General features: G+C 36.2%; 2 protein-coding genes across 5 annotated transcripts in view; one reads left to right on the top strand and one right to left on the bottom strand.

Annotated features, from left to right (window-relative positions):
- The window catches only part of HABP2 (hyaluronan binding protein 2), a 31161-nt gene extending 27647 nt beyond the window's left edge, over positions 1-3514 (top strand). The window contains exons 13-14 of the mRNA XM_026704802.2: positions 81-278; positions 1451-3514. Of these exons, the coding sequence (XP_026560587.1) occupies positions 81-257 (177 nt within the window). The 3' untranslated portion in view covers positions 258-278; positions 1451-3514. The remainder of the gene's footprint in view (positions 1-80; positions 279-1450) is intronic.
- The window catches only part of NRAP (nebulin related anchoring protein), a 62444-nt gene continuing 49733 nt past the window's right edge, over positions 1045-13755 (bottom strand). For 3 of the 4 annotated variants that reach the window (XM_087932714.1, XM_087932716.1, XM_087932715.1), the window contains 9 exons: positions 13465-13572; positions 10712-11023; positions 9250-9354; positions 8883-8981; positions 7944-8048; positions 4821-4928; positions 3364-3675; positions 2040-2192; positions 1045-1507 (listed from right to left, as the gene is read on the bottom strand). In XM_087932714.1, coding sequence (XP_087788840.1) covers positions 1409-1507; positions 2040-2192; positions 3364-3675; positions 4821-4928; positions 7944-8048; positions 8883-8981; positions 9250-9354; positions 10712-11023; positions 13465-13572 — 1401 coding nt within the window. In that variant the 3' untranslated portion in view covers positions 1045-1408. The remainder of the gene's footprint in view (positions 1508-2039; positions 2193-3363; positions 3676-4820; positions 4929-7943; positions 8049-8882; positions 8982-9249; positions 9355-10711; positions 11024-13464; positions 13573-13755) is intronic. The other variant, XM_087932717.1, reaches the window with a different exon arrangement.

Raw genomic sequence — 13755 nt, 5'->3', positions numbered from 1 at the left:
TATTCTTCAGGAGCAAGTATAAAATGTTATTTTTTTTTATTGTTGTCAATGCTAATGGTCTTTTTTATCTTTTACATTAGGGCGATTCAGGAGGTCCCCTAACATGTGTTACCAATGACACTTACTATATTTATGGAATTGTGAGCTGGGGAGATCAATGCGGATTAAAAAATAAACCAGGAGTTTATACTCGGGTGACAAGATTTCTCAACTGGATTAGAACAAAAATTGCACGCGAGTCTAATTCTCAAAACTAAGAATGGTAGTCACGAAGACAGGTAGTTGAAATAATTCATCCTTTCAAAAATGTCATCCTTTTCTCTCTTCTATTTCAGTATTGAAGTATTTTTAGCCAAATTTCTACCCAGAAATGAAAACTCTTAATGCCTTAATAGCATTTTGGCTAGAATTTGCTTGGTTATATGATGGCCAAGTAAATATGCAACCCTTTGTTTAAAGTAATGTACAAAACTTATCTTTTATATTGTTGTATTTTTAATCATTTGAGGTTTTAAGGCTATAAAATATTGTCATAACCCTCATAATAAAAACTAGTTGCATTGAGAATTGTTTGTCCAGAATACCCCAGTCTTTTAACAGGGAAGTTAGAATTTACATTCAGAAACCAGGAGATATGCAGTGCATATAAACCTCAAAACTCACACATTTGACTCAGAAGAACCTATTTATATTTGCTTTCAAATCCCCAGAATTTCCTTTTCATTCATTTCTATAAACATTGATTGAATGACAATAAATCTCCAATATCAGTAATCACAGATGATCAAGCCAGCTGATCAAATGATACGCTATTTTATATAATAAACATCTTTCAGTAAAAGAAGATATAGAATCTAAACTGACTTCTGCACAGATGGGAGATTAAACTTTTTCCTCTAGCCTCTGCATGTCTAATTTTCTCTATCTTTTACTCAGGATTTTTTTTTTAAAGGAGGCAAAAGTGCCCACTGGCATGAATTAATTTAGCCACATAGGAATTCAGAAAATGAACATCATTAACAAATCAACAAAATAACTGTAGACTTTTTGGAAAGTGATTCCACTGATTTATTTTCAGTACAAATATATATTTTTTCCTTTCAGCAAATCATGGTTCATATATTTTTAGTACAAAGCTGAGCCTGCCAGTCATCTAGTACTAATCTGCTATCATAAATACTACATTGTATAATACATAGCTTTAAAAAAATCAGATACAGTTTTTCATGTAAAAGTATAAAGTTTAATATTAAATCACTCCTTTAGGGTTTGCAAAGGTCTTTTTTTGTAATAACTATTTCTGAACAGTGCACTACTCTGCTTCTCAGGAGATTAGAATAGCTACATGATTTGGAAAGCGAGCTGAAAAATATATGCATTTTCATTAGACAGATGTCAGTGTTTCTGTTCATTTTTTAGTTAGTTTCATTTTTCTTCTCTTCATTTGCAGAACCTCTGCTGCATCAGGATTCAGCTGGACTTGCTGCGATCCTTCTGTTATTTTCTCCTGCAATTGCAATAGATTCAGAACGTTACCTCCTCACAAAGACTATTATGTCATTCCATTTGTAGCAATTATAGTGAACAGTATATCATATTCTAAAGTAGCAGAAATAATGTTCTATAGCTACTTTTCTAAGATTGGGTACTTCAACTGTATAAAACTGTTTACTATATATTTATAACTTTGTTGTTCCAAATTTCTTCCAGGGATAACCTACGGATCTTCATGACTCTAACAACGACTTTCAAGTAGTGGTTTAGATCCAAACCAGCTGAAATGCTAAGATGTTAATAGACCTGGTACAGCTTCAGCTGTCCTTATTTCCAATAATAGTTTAGGAGATGACCCAGATGCATACTGGAATCAGATCTGGTTCCAACAGATCCTGTATTCCTATGTTCCAGTGCCATTTATCATCCTATTTCCTTTACAATGGCTCTGTAGTAGAGGCTGGATGATCAAATACAATAATTATTGTACCTAATTTCTAAAATTTACAATGAATATTGCTTAGATTACCTATCCATTCACTTACATAATCTGGATCATGCTGTTCCTGAGTTTCTTGACATTCTGTGTCCTGAGCATATGCCAGCTCTGCAGCCCTTCTGGCCATTTCCACTCTGTAAGAACCTGGAGGAGTCCAGCCAATCCCTTTGATCCAATTCAAATCAGATTTGTATTTGACCTAGAAAACAAAATACAGTACTAATTGCATGGAACTTCCAAGACTATAATACTCAAAATCAGACAAAGCAAACCATATATATACTAAAGCCCTAGAAAAGAAAATGGTGACCCCAGGAAACAGGTGTGATAGGCAAGGATAGGTGAAGGAGTATTTCAAGCTATTCTGTGCCACCTTAGATGTTCTCCAAAATCAGGTGCTACGGAGTCCTTCCATCTTAGAATGTTAAGATAAAACTGGTCTTATATACAGAATAGGAAGCCAGATCTTTTCTTTACCTCAGCCATGGAAAACACTTGTGTTTCTTCTTTACATAGAAAAAATGACTTGTTTATTGACAAAAGACCACACACACACTTTGTACAATACAAGAAAATAGTTGCCAAGACAGAAAAGATGGGCAAGACTCAAGATGCCAACATGTATTACAGTCTATTCTTTTTCTTCTTTTTTCTGAAGTGAATATATAATTACAGATGCATAGAGGAATTGGATTTGTTTGGAGGAGCCTTCCTCATGGACTAGTTAAAGTAATTTCTTGGTTTTAGTAGTGCTATTTTTTATTTCGTAAATGCATTAGTATCTCTCTCTCTCTCTCTCTCCCTATCTCTCTCCCTCCCCCCCCTGTGTGTGCGCACGCTCTTCCACAAGTGAGCTATGACATCACATCACCGTGGAAACTCTCCCAGTGACTGCACCTTTTAATGCATTTCCTACCTAAGCTTTTGTCCAAAGGTGCTTCTCTTTCACTTCTCATCCAAGAAGCTTCTTTAGTTTTGACATCATCTAACTTCAGTCAGAACTGAAGAAGCTTCTTGGATGAGAAGTGAAATGTCTTTAAGAAAAAACAAAGTCCAGTTGCTTTTTGAAAAAGCACCTTTGCCATAACCATGACTTGGATAACCAAGAATTTCCATAGATAGATATGTTTTCTTAAACCTGATGTATTGGGCCTTACGGAAGATGAAATCCAGCACATTTGAATGGCACAATATCAGAACCACTGACAAGCACATTTGAATGGCACAATATTAGAACTACTGACAACTTTTTAAAATCTAAGCTGATTCCTTAATATAAAGAATTAAATTTGGATTTGAAAATGAATCCATTGAGTAGACATATCCTTGCCTGGATTGGGCTCCTTAGCCATAGACCCTAACATACTTACATCACTTTGTAGTTTGTAGGCTTGTTTGGCATGCCTGAGATTCAGCTGCTCTGGGTCACAGGTGTATTGATGCAGGCGCTGCCTGTAGTTGACATCACTTATTAATTGTTGGCTTTTCTTTGCATGAATAAATCCTGGCTGATCAGTTTGACTTCTGAATTGTGCTCTGTTTCTCAAATAATCCCTTTTATATTGGTTGTCACTCTGGAGGTAGCCCATTTGCAGGAAGTGTCTCATTTTAGGATCATCACGTGCATTGCAAAATCCAATCTGTTGACCTCTGTCCCTTAGGAAAGCTTCTTTGTATCTGAACTAGAGAATATTGAGACAAAGGAATGTTTGTTTCATTACACAATCATATGGAAGCATACCTTCACATAATTTCGTACTATGGCATAAGCATTTTACATGTACGTGCTGTAGCTGATTAGTGCCTCAACGTTAAAATCATCGTACGACATGCTCATTATTTTGGAGAAATTATTTTTAGATTGGGAACATTTCATTGTAGTTGAAGAATATATGTAGAAACATACATTGAAAGCAACAATTGCACATAATTAGACAATTTAAAATAAAACTCTAGGATGAGCTCTTCATTAGAACACCCAGAATCTGGTAACACACACAGGCATAGCAGGAATAGGCAATCTTTTTCAGCAAGGAACCATTCTCTGACTTTGTATCCTACACAAGGTATACAGCTAATTATGTTACTGTACATGCAAATACTACCCAAATTTTAAGAAAAGTTAAAGGATAAAAGGAAATCCGGGTTCCATTGGTATATTTTAAGTTTGTGAAGGCTCAAGGCATCAGTTTTGATTTTTAAAACTCTTCACAAATTCATTAAATAGGCCAAAATGGGCCAAAATTATTGTTCTTGCCTTTGACAAGAGTAGATGTACCTTAATGTTGTCTGTCTGAACAACAGCAAGAAGAGTTAATTTCTCCCTGAACTTTCTCTGTGTTTTTCATTTGACTGATTTAATGACTGATTGAATGATACACTGAATAAATACATACATTTATAAATAAAAACATTTAAACTATTGTGTAATAAAATACAGGCCCAACTGATATAAGTGAAGTATGCTTGAGACAGTTACTCTCTGGGCCAAATGTATACTTGTATTTTTCTATTGTACTTTTGTTCTCTAGCAGTCTCAAGTCTGACAGAGTAGGAATAATAGAATTTGGTCAAATAAGCTCCGTGGAATAAAAAGATGCTAATTATTTCCACAGCATATTAATCATAATTTTTACATATGCAGTTCAATGGCAATATTAGTGAATGCTAATATATGGTTCTGTTCTTATTGTGGGATCTTTATAGCATTGAAAATAGGTTCATTCCTTGAAACTATATAGGAAAAATCAGTGATGATATGCTTGGGCATAAAGGCCTTTAAATGCCAAAAAAAAAAAAAAAAACACCATCTTGGAATGTTTCATACATCACTGGCAATTTCTCTAGATGCTTTAGCTGTCTGGAAAGGGATGGCATCCAATCTGAAATCATAGCCAGCTGCCCGTGTTTCCTCCCAAGAGGTTTTATATAGTTTCTGCATTGAGAAATGGAAAAGCAAATCAATTAATCTTATTTACATATCTGTTGTGGCTTTATTAATTAATATTTGATTCTATTACAATCATTTATTTATGACTCAAAAGCTAGCATACATCCCTTCACGTTTTCACATACAAAGTACAATGTCCTATTTGAAAAGAGTCACAAAGTCATAATTAAAGTTTGCTTTGATGCATTAGACACATCAATATTGCATTGACATTGCCCCTATTCTGTCTGTTGAAACATTTAGCAGTAGAATTTGGGTTTTACAGCAGAGACATTTCAGTGCTGCATTTCCACTATGTAAAACTTCAAACATTTTTAATACCTTCTGTGCTGTCTCCAAACCCTGCTGCTTCCATCAAAGTATCTAAAGTAGTGAGATGCTTTATAAGAAAGTAGGATTAAGGTATTAGCTAAATGCAAATTATGAGGAGCTGAACATAGGAATGTAGCTGAATACATGGACAGTTTCACACTAGAACAGCTTTTCGTGTGTTCAGCATTGCCACATAATTCAGAGGTCTCGACTCAAATCATCATGAGGACCATGTAACATGAAGTTCTTTGCCCTGAAATCTTCTAAGCAAGTATTATAGCTAATCCATTCAGTTCTCTCTGATTGACTCAGGGCCAACATGAGATAGGCTGAGAAGCCTAGGGTGCCAAGGCTTAGAGGTGCCAATGCAGCTTCTCCTTCTGAATCCTTCTAAAATGCAAATCCTTGCAGATAAGGATGCTGTATACCCTTCCCTGGGTTACATTTCTATCATCCACAACCAATATATAGTTTTTAAAAATGAGCTTTGTGAACTCAGTGCCCTTTAAAAGCCTTGCTGGGGATGCAAGCAAAGTGGCTGATCCCATCATCTCAAACCCTTGGAAAATCACTGTCCTACAGTCTCCTCAAAAGGAGCAGCCAACTGGAGCACATGAGGAAGATCTCCCACCCCCTCCTTATTCACAGAAGTTTCAGTAAATCAGTCTACTCATCAGTTCCTTGATCTTTACATAGTCATTAGCTCTGATTTCACAAAACCAAGGCACCATACTCCCTCAGAAGTCCATTTTTATTCACAAATGCCATGTCCATGTACATTCACAAATGCTTAACTCAGATTGAGAAAAGATGGTCAATTTCCAGAAAGCCAAGATTTACAGAAAATAGGCTATGGATTATCATGTTTCTCAAGCCGTAAAATGGATGCTGCTGCACCAGTGCATAGCAAAGCAAGGCCTAAATCTGGCTCAAGCTCTGATGATCTTGCTTTCTTGCTTTTCTATGTTGCCTCAGGTGAAAGGAAGCCCTTCCCAGGGTGATGCCACAGTCTGCCATGATAGGGTTTATATGACCAGTACCAGGTGATGACCCAGGAATATCTCTGATATAAGAATAGAGGAAAGGTACTTTCAATGTCCTCTAGTTGCTCTGTGAAATAATAGTAGCATCTTAAGCACTGTTACAATGGTAGACTCTTCCATTACAACCAGAGAGAGCAGCCTACTTTTAGAGGTAGTAGGACATGGATGATGATGTTGCACAGCTATCTCATACTTTGCTGCCATCTTTACACATATGTTGTCTCAAATAACCACTCACTTTGTCCTGCACTCATCTTCTCAGGTTACTTAGATTAATGAATATTTTTCCACTTTGTAGTAAATTAATATAACCTCCATGGTTTTGAATGGGCCTGAAATTCTAACACATTTTGTTCCTATAGTCTGGTTAGTAGTATGTTTGTTTAAAATAAGATGGCATGGAACACAAACAAGAATGTATCCAAAAATTATAAAATAAGGCCTGTTTAAAGAACAGTTTTAGATAAATCTTTAGGTTTGTTTGCAGAACTTATATTAGAAGAATATGGCATTCTCTCTCCCAGTATGGATGAGATCCAAATCTAGACCCTTTTCTCAAGTTCTAGTCATTTGTCATTTCCTTCTGCCTTCTCTCTCTTTCTCTCTCTCTCTCTCTCCTTTTCTTTCTTTTAAATCTGCAAATCTTTGGCCTTGCTGTTGCAGTTCATTCTTAACACAAATCCTTTGATTCAAAACCCCATGCATCATTTTACTTTATCACAGTTTGCACAGTTTTTGCACTCATCCTCACACATTACATTCATTTGATTTATGGCTATCTTTGCAGCTTTACAAATACCAACATGGTTTTTTCTTCTTCTTTTTCTCTGTGCTCTGGGGTCAGTCTCCCTCAACAGATTTCTGTGTGTGGCATCTGATCCAATTGTATATCTACCGAAAGCAGTTTCATTTTTAATGAGATGCCCCCAACATCTCCACCTCCTCATGCACTCACTGGCTGTTTCAGTTCAGATACATGCTGATCCATTTGAATGGTCTGAGAAGAAACAGAACATACCCGACATACAACTGTGCCATTCATCTGTGTATGGCAATGCCACTCTAACTGCATGAGCAATAGCTCTCTCTTATTCTTTTCTTCTGACATGAGAGGAAAAGGTTTGCCAGTGTACAAATGCGTTACCTGCTTCTACTTCTTTGTGTGCTGGAGCAGCCTTTCCCGCATTGTTCTCTGCTATTTTTATATTCCAGTAATTGATAAAACAGGTGACTTCATGGAATTATTTGCATATCAATTTTTCACATGACTATGCATATAATTTAACTGTTCACAATGAAACCTGGTGAATTTATTGTTACAGGCTGTTTTAATCTGTGAAATTAGTCTATGCCATTTAATGGCAGGCAGCAGTATTCTTTTACATGAATGAAGGCAAAGATATGTGTCCCAGGATCTAATCTGTGTACTTTCTGGAGAGAGAGAAGTTTCCTGAGGATGGGCTCCAGCATGAGCCCAAAAGCTTGGTCTCAGCGACCAACTCAGATCGGATCCTGCAATATTCTTTTACCTGTAGTATAGTTCCAAAACTATATTACTTGAAATAGCTTGCATATAAGGCAAGTAATCCTTATCGTTGTACTGATTATGTGATTAACTTCCAAATGAAACAGAACAATTACTTACATCACTGATGTGGAGAGCATTGAGACGTGCCCTAATGAGGTCAGGGCGGTCAAGCGGTAGGGTGTATCTGTGCATGTTGTCCAAATGGCCAGCTCGATATAGCCGCTGTTAGGACAAACAATATTTAGTGTAGTTCCACTATATCTAAAATGCTATTTTCCCCAATACAGAATGCATATAGCACTAACCTATGCCTATGCTTATGCTTACTTTAGGCAAAGCTTTATTTTCACTAAAATGCAAAATGCTATCTCTAGTTTGTTCACGCAAAACTCTTCAGGCAAAATCAGAAGTTTGCTCTTTGTAAAATCTTTGGCACTACACAAAATATGAACGACATCTGTTTACAGAACTTTTGTATATCTGCCTGATAATAAATTCCCATGACACCGTTCACATACTTCTAGAACTCAGATTATCCTACAATGCAAGTGCCAGAAAAGCAGATCTATGATGATCAGTAGTCTTCTAAAAAATCCATGATCATTTGAGATCTGCTTATCTTCAAATGTTAATAGAGTAACTAAGCTATATGCCTGCCCTAAATAACTTGGAAATTTAGAATAAGCAGAATTTATCATCGGTCTGTCTGTAACTGTGGTGGAAATATTATAAGCTTCATTCACTTCTGACAGGCAGGACAAATTTATGGACTGAGAAGTAATGAATTCTAAATGTGTATCTTCTGGTTCATAGAGTTCAATGTTGCAGTAAAAAACTTCCTAAAGTCCAATATATAAATTAAGGATAAATTACTACCCTTGAAAATTCACAACGTATTTTGCCACTGTTATTTTCTGCAATTTACTGCACATCAGACAGCCAACAACAATCGATTTATTTGCAGTAATAACATTTACTCTAATGAAATGGACACAATTCATATTATGTGAGGCTGAGAACTATTTTTATGACCTACATCATAAATACTTAACTTACATCATTGCACTGAATGTAACTATTCTTTGCATGGAGGAAGTCCAGAGAGTCTGTAACAGTCGTGAACTTGAGATGATTTGGTTTCTGACGATATTTTGTCTGCAAACAGAATTAAGGGCAATAATGATGAAGTATATAATAAAGAAGATTCTATACAAGGTTGTCATTTATAACGTATCTTTTTGATTATAGGTTTATTGGAGTCTAATAGATTTTGTGTGTATAATATAGCTATTAGCCCTACTAGGTAAACCAGACCAGGAAATCAGTTTCAGTCCAGGCTTCCTTATTAGAATGATTGTATAAGGAAGCATCTCGATGGCATACAAATATTATAGATTGTCAGTCCCATGAAAGTTAGCAGTACCTCACTGATGAGTTCTCCAGCCTTCTTCACATTTTCTATATGAGGGGATCTTAGAGGCATCCAGCCAACTCCCTTCATGCAATTCAGATCAGATTTGTAGGAAAACTATCAAATAAAAACAAAAACAAAATGTGAGAATGTATAACAGGATATGATCCCTGATTTGTATTCATATTTGAATATGACATTTATGTTTTCTGAGACACTGGTGTGATTTTTTTTAATATATTCATCTGTCACTTTTGGAATAAATAATGTATCACTGACAAATTTAGGAATTTGTGGGCCATCTTTTCAGATATGCTTCCTTAATTAAACTGATACAGAGAATAATCATGACAGGCAAAAAAAAAGGTGTGAGAACAGAAGCAATTTCTGACTTCCTGCTAGCTTCCCCATTAACTTTAATTGTGGAAAGCTAAAAAGAAGCATTGGAAATCTCAATAATGTAACAGAGGCTGTCCACAGCAGATGGTCAATACTACTGGTCTAAAGAATATTGATTGATATTTCAATCTTGCAGGAGTAATGTATCTTGGATTTTGAATGCCTTCTTTAAGTTAGCCTATTTGAGATACATTGATTAAAAAAAGGAGTCATTGCCCTATGGTGCACTCTAAATCAAGCAATCAAACTTGTATGTTGCCCATCTCAGCAAAGGCGACTCTAGGTTGCAAACAGACTTTATAGTATAAACAGACAGGAGAGTTGTAGTAGTATAGATGCTTATATCAAAAGATACATCTTGAAATATGCTGCTTCAAACTTTGCTCAGCAATACAATCAATTTTATCAGAGGATGGTCAGAAGTCATTGATCAATGAGTGCAACTATCTATGATTGTCTTTATACAAATCTTAGTATATACACCTATACAAATGCTATAGCATCCTTTTAAAAGGAATGAAGTAGCCCTTAACTAACTAAGTTAGTATATAAGTTAAGGGCTGCTTCACTATAGTGTAACTTAAAGCACAAAATTGCTTTGTTTTAGTATATTAGCTATGCTAGGGAAGAATCCAAGAGTCATTCTGCAATGTTATCATTAGCTGTCATTGAAAATATCCAGTTTGGTAAACTCTTTTAAACTGCATTCCAATTTGAATTTGGAATCTGTCAAATGTACAGTGAAGTATGAAAAAAATAGATATGCTTTTACTTTAATCTAGGCTAAACCTTCAGTCAATAGTACTTCCTGTAGTATTTATGTCAATATCCTATGTATTAATTCAAATCCAAAACTGAATTAATATAATCCTTTAGCATAACTTCTGAAAAAACATTCTGAATTTATTAATCAACCCTGTCCTTTAGAATGTACAGGTGCAGAAAAGCTTTAATATAGTATAATTTTATAGTTATTATAGCCTATTTATTTAGTAAAGTTAGCAATATTTAATTTGATTCACCCTGCACTGTTCTGTTATTGGGTATCCAAGATAATTGTCCAGGTGTGCATTACCTCACTCTGAAGTAAATGAACTCTTTTGGCCCACTTCATCCTCAAGTCTTCAGGGAGCACTGTGTATTGATGCAATCTTTTCCTGTACTCCTGGTCACTGATGAGATTCTGGGCTTTTCTAGCATGAACTAGATTAACCATGTCCATAGGGAGATTGTACTGAGAACAGATATTTCTCGAGCTTTTCTTATATTCCTGTTCACTCTGTAACTTAGCAGCATGCAAGCAGTGTAGCAGATTGGTGTCATCCAGAATGCTTCTGGCACCAATGAGCTTGCCCCTTTCGGAAACGAAGTTATGCTTGTACTGTAGCTGTGATGGAAAAGAAAACGGGATTTATCTTGCACCCCTGCATATTCTCATTCTCTCTCTCTCTCTCTCTCTCTCTCTCATACACACACACACACACACACGTATGGTATTCAGCTTTGTTCGGGTATTTTCCCACGTCATTATAGTTGTGCTTTTAAAGTTGTAGCAACCTTTCGGCAGAATCTCATCGGCCATCATCAGGCTTCTGTATTGTGTTTGTCTGTGAGTCAGACTTTCACAGCCATTTCTGTTTTAAATTTGGGGCTAGCCTCCTGCTGTGCCAGAATGGTTTTTTCTTCATCCTGATTGGTTGGGAGTCTTGGTCTGTGTTTATTGGTCTTGGAGTTTACTGGGGTCTGCTTGATTGGTGTTTCTAATATCTTCTGTCTGTTTTGTGGATTTTTTTGTCTTGATTGGCTGGCAATATTGTATGAAGTCCCCTGTGCATCATGCCCTGCCACATACATTGGACAGACAAATAGAAGAATAAGTACCCGCCTGGATGAACACAAAAATGCAGTAAAAAACTCGAACATGCTTCCTCACTAGTCCAACACATGAAAGCAACAGGTCATAGCATCGATTTCAATGGCACCAAAACCCTAGCCACTATAGAAAACCCCAGCTACAGAATTATCAGAGAAGCCATAGAGAATGAAAAAAGACCTGAAAGCATGAATAGAACAGATGATTCCACCAGACTGTCAATTATTTGGAAGCCTGCACTCACAAACAAAAAAAATCTCCATACCACAAGCCAGGCAAACACCTGGGCACAAACAGATACCTCCAGCTCAAACACACCCAACGAGGCACCCAGATGAAACCTAGCTTCCTAATAAATGATAGCCATCCATTTACTCAGAGTCAAGCTGCACCAAAAGCCTCCAATACAGGAAACACAATGTTGCCAGCCAATCAAGGCAAAAAAAGCCACAGAACAGACAGAAGATATTAGAAACACCAATCAAGCAGAACACAGCAAACTCCAAGACCAATAAACACAGACCAAGACTCCCAACCAATCAGGATGAAGAAAAAACCATTCTGGCACAGCAGTAGGCTAGCCCCAAATTTAAAACAGAAACAGCTATGGAAGTCTGACTCACAGACGAACACAATACATTAGCCTGATGATGGAAGATGAGATTCTGCCGAAACGTTGCTACAACTTTAAAAGCACAACTACAATGACGTGGGAATATACCCGAACAAAGCTGAATACCATACATGTAAGTACCCACAAAAACTTAAGAAAACATATATATATATATATGTGTGTGTGTGTGTGTGTGTGTGTGTGTGTGTGTATAAAAGGAAAGTGTTCACTGCTACGAACAATTCAAATACATGAAAGAGACATCACATATTTTATTGGTGTTGTGTTTCTGTTCACTTTTCATCTTTTACATGTCAAAAAACTGGCTCTGATCAGCATGTGCCAAGAGAAATTGTATTGTATGAACAACAGGACTGTATACGTGAAAAAGTGAGATTTTGTAGAAGTCCTTTCAATGGTTAAGTATTTGAGAAACTTGCTGCTAGTAGGAAATCTGGAACAAGACGACTATGAGGTGAAGCATTATACAGGTGAGAGCATCTGCATCTGTTTTATTTGTATGCTGCCACATTGGTTTTTCAGTATCATCAAAGAGATAACATGTTCATAAGCATATCTCAGCATGACTCAGGCTATGTTTTGTTTATCTCAAAGTTATTTTGATGTACCCAAAATACCTATTGTTATGCAAAAGATGCTATGTTTGAATGTAGCCTGGAATATATGAAATTGCCTAGGGAAATGGCACTTGCATGAAGTCACTGGCATTAAGGAAAAGGGTTCAAAATATCTCACAATAACCAAAGAGAACAAATCTACAAATTGTAGGGGTACCCCTGCTGCTCTGAAAAGTAGCATTCTTGTGATAGTGAAAGTTTGAATGTTGCTCATTGGTGGCCTTATTTCTTGACTTTAGGGAGAGAAAGCGTGCATTTTGTTTCAGGAAAGTGAAGAATTTAATTCCCATACAAAAAGCATTGGGCTTCTAAAAGCAAAAATCAATCAGTCAAATGTAGATGTAAATCTATCTTCATTCCTCTTAGCTGCTTTACTGAAATACCCAAGGAAATAAATGGATTATCTATTTACACGGATCGATATTATTTTGGATGTTCTGGGTAAATCTGAATAGAACATACAGAGATATTTTTCTTTCCCCTATTCCCATTGCAGAAGCTTCAGGCCTGCTTTGTTTCTGATTAACAGTGACTTTTTTTAAATTCACACAAAGAATCTCATTCATAAGTAATACATTCTGTCTCACATCCTTGTCTCACATGATTATGGGGCTGCTTTAATTCAGTAAAATCTGCTTTCTACAATGTATTACACGAAGTTAACAAAAATTAGGCAAGATGGAAGGCTGCATAATTCAACTCACATCACTGGCAATTTCTCGGGAGGCCTTGGCAGTCTGGAAAGGGATAGCTTCCATTGTCAGTTTATAACCCTGAGCACGAAGATTATGCCAAGATTCCCTGTATTTTGCCTAAGTGGAAATGGAAACTTTAGATTTCTTGGTTAAATTTTAACTAAAAACTAAATTAACAAAAGGAATTTGTTTGAGTCACAATACAAGTTCCAAAATAATTCCCATAAGTTTTAGTCACTTGTAGAAAGATGCTTCTTCAAATCAAATCAAATAAAAACAATGCAATAAACATATCAAATG

The sequence above is a fragment of the Pseudonaja textilis genome, chromosome 4 (assembly GCF_049901715.1).
Source record: "Pseudonaja textilis isolate UNSWEBS1 chromosome 4, rPseTex1.2, whole genome shotgun sequence".
NCBI lineage: Eukaryota > Metazoa > Chordata > Lepidosauria > Squamata > Elapidae > Pseudonaja > Pseudonaja textilis.
This window is presented reverse-complemented; position numbering and strand designations above follow the sequence as displayed.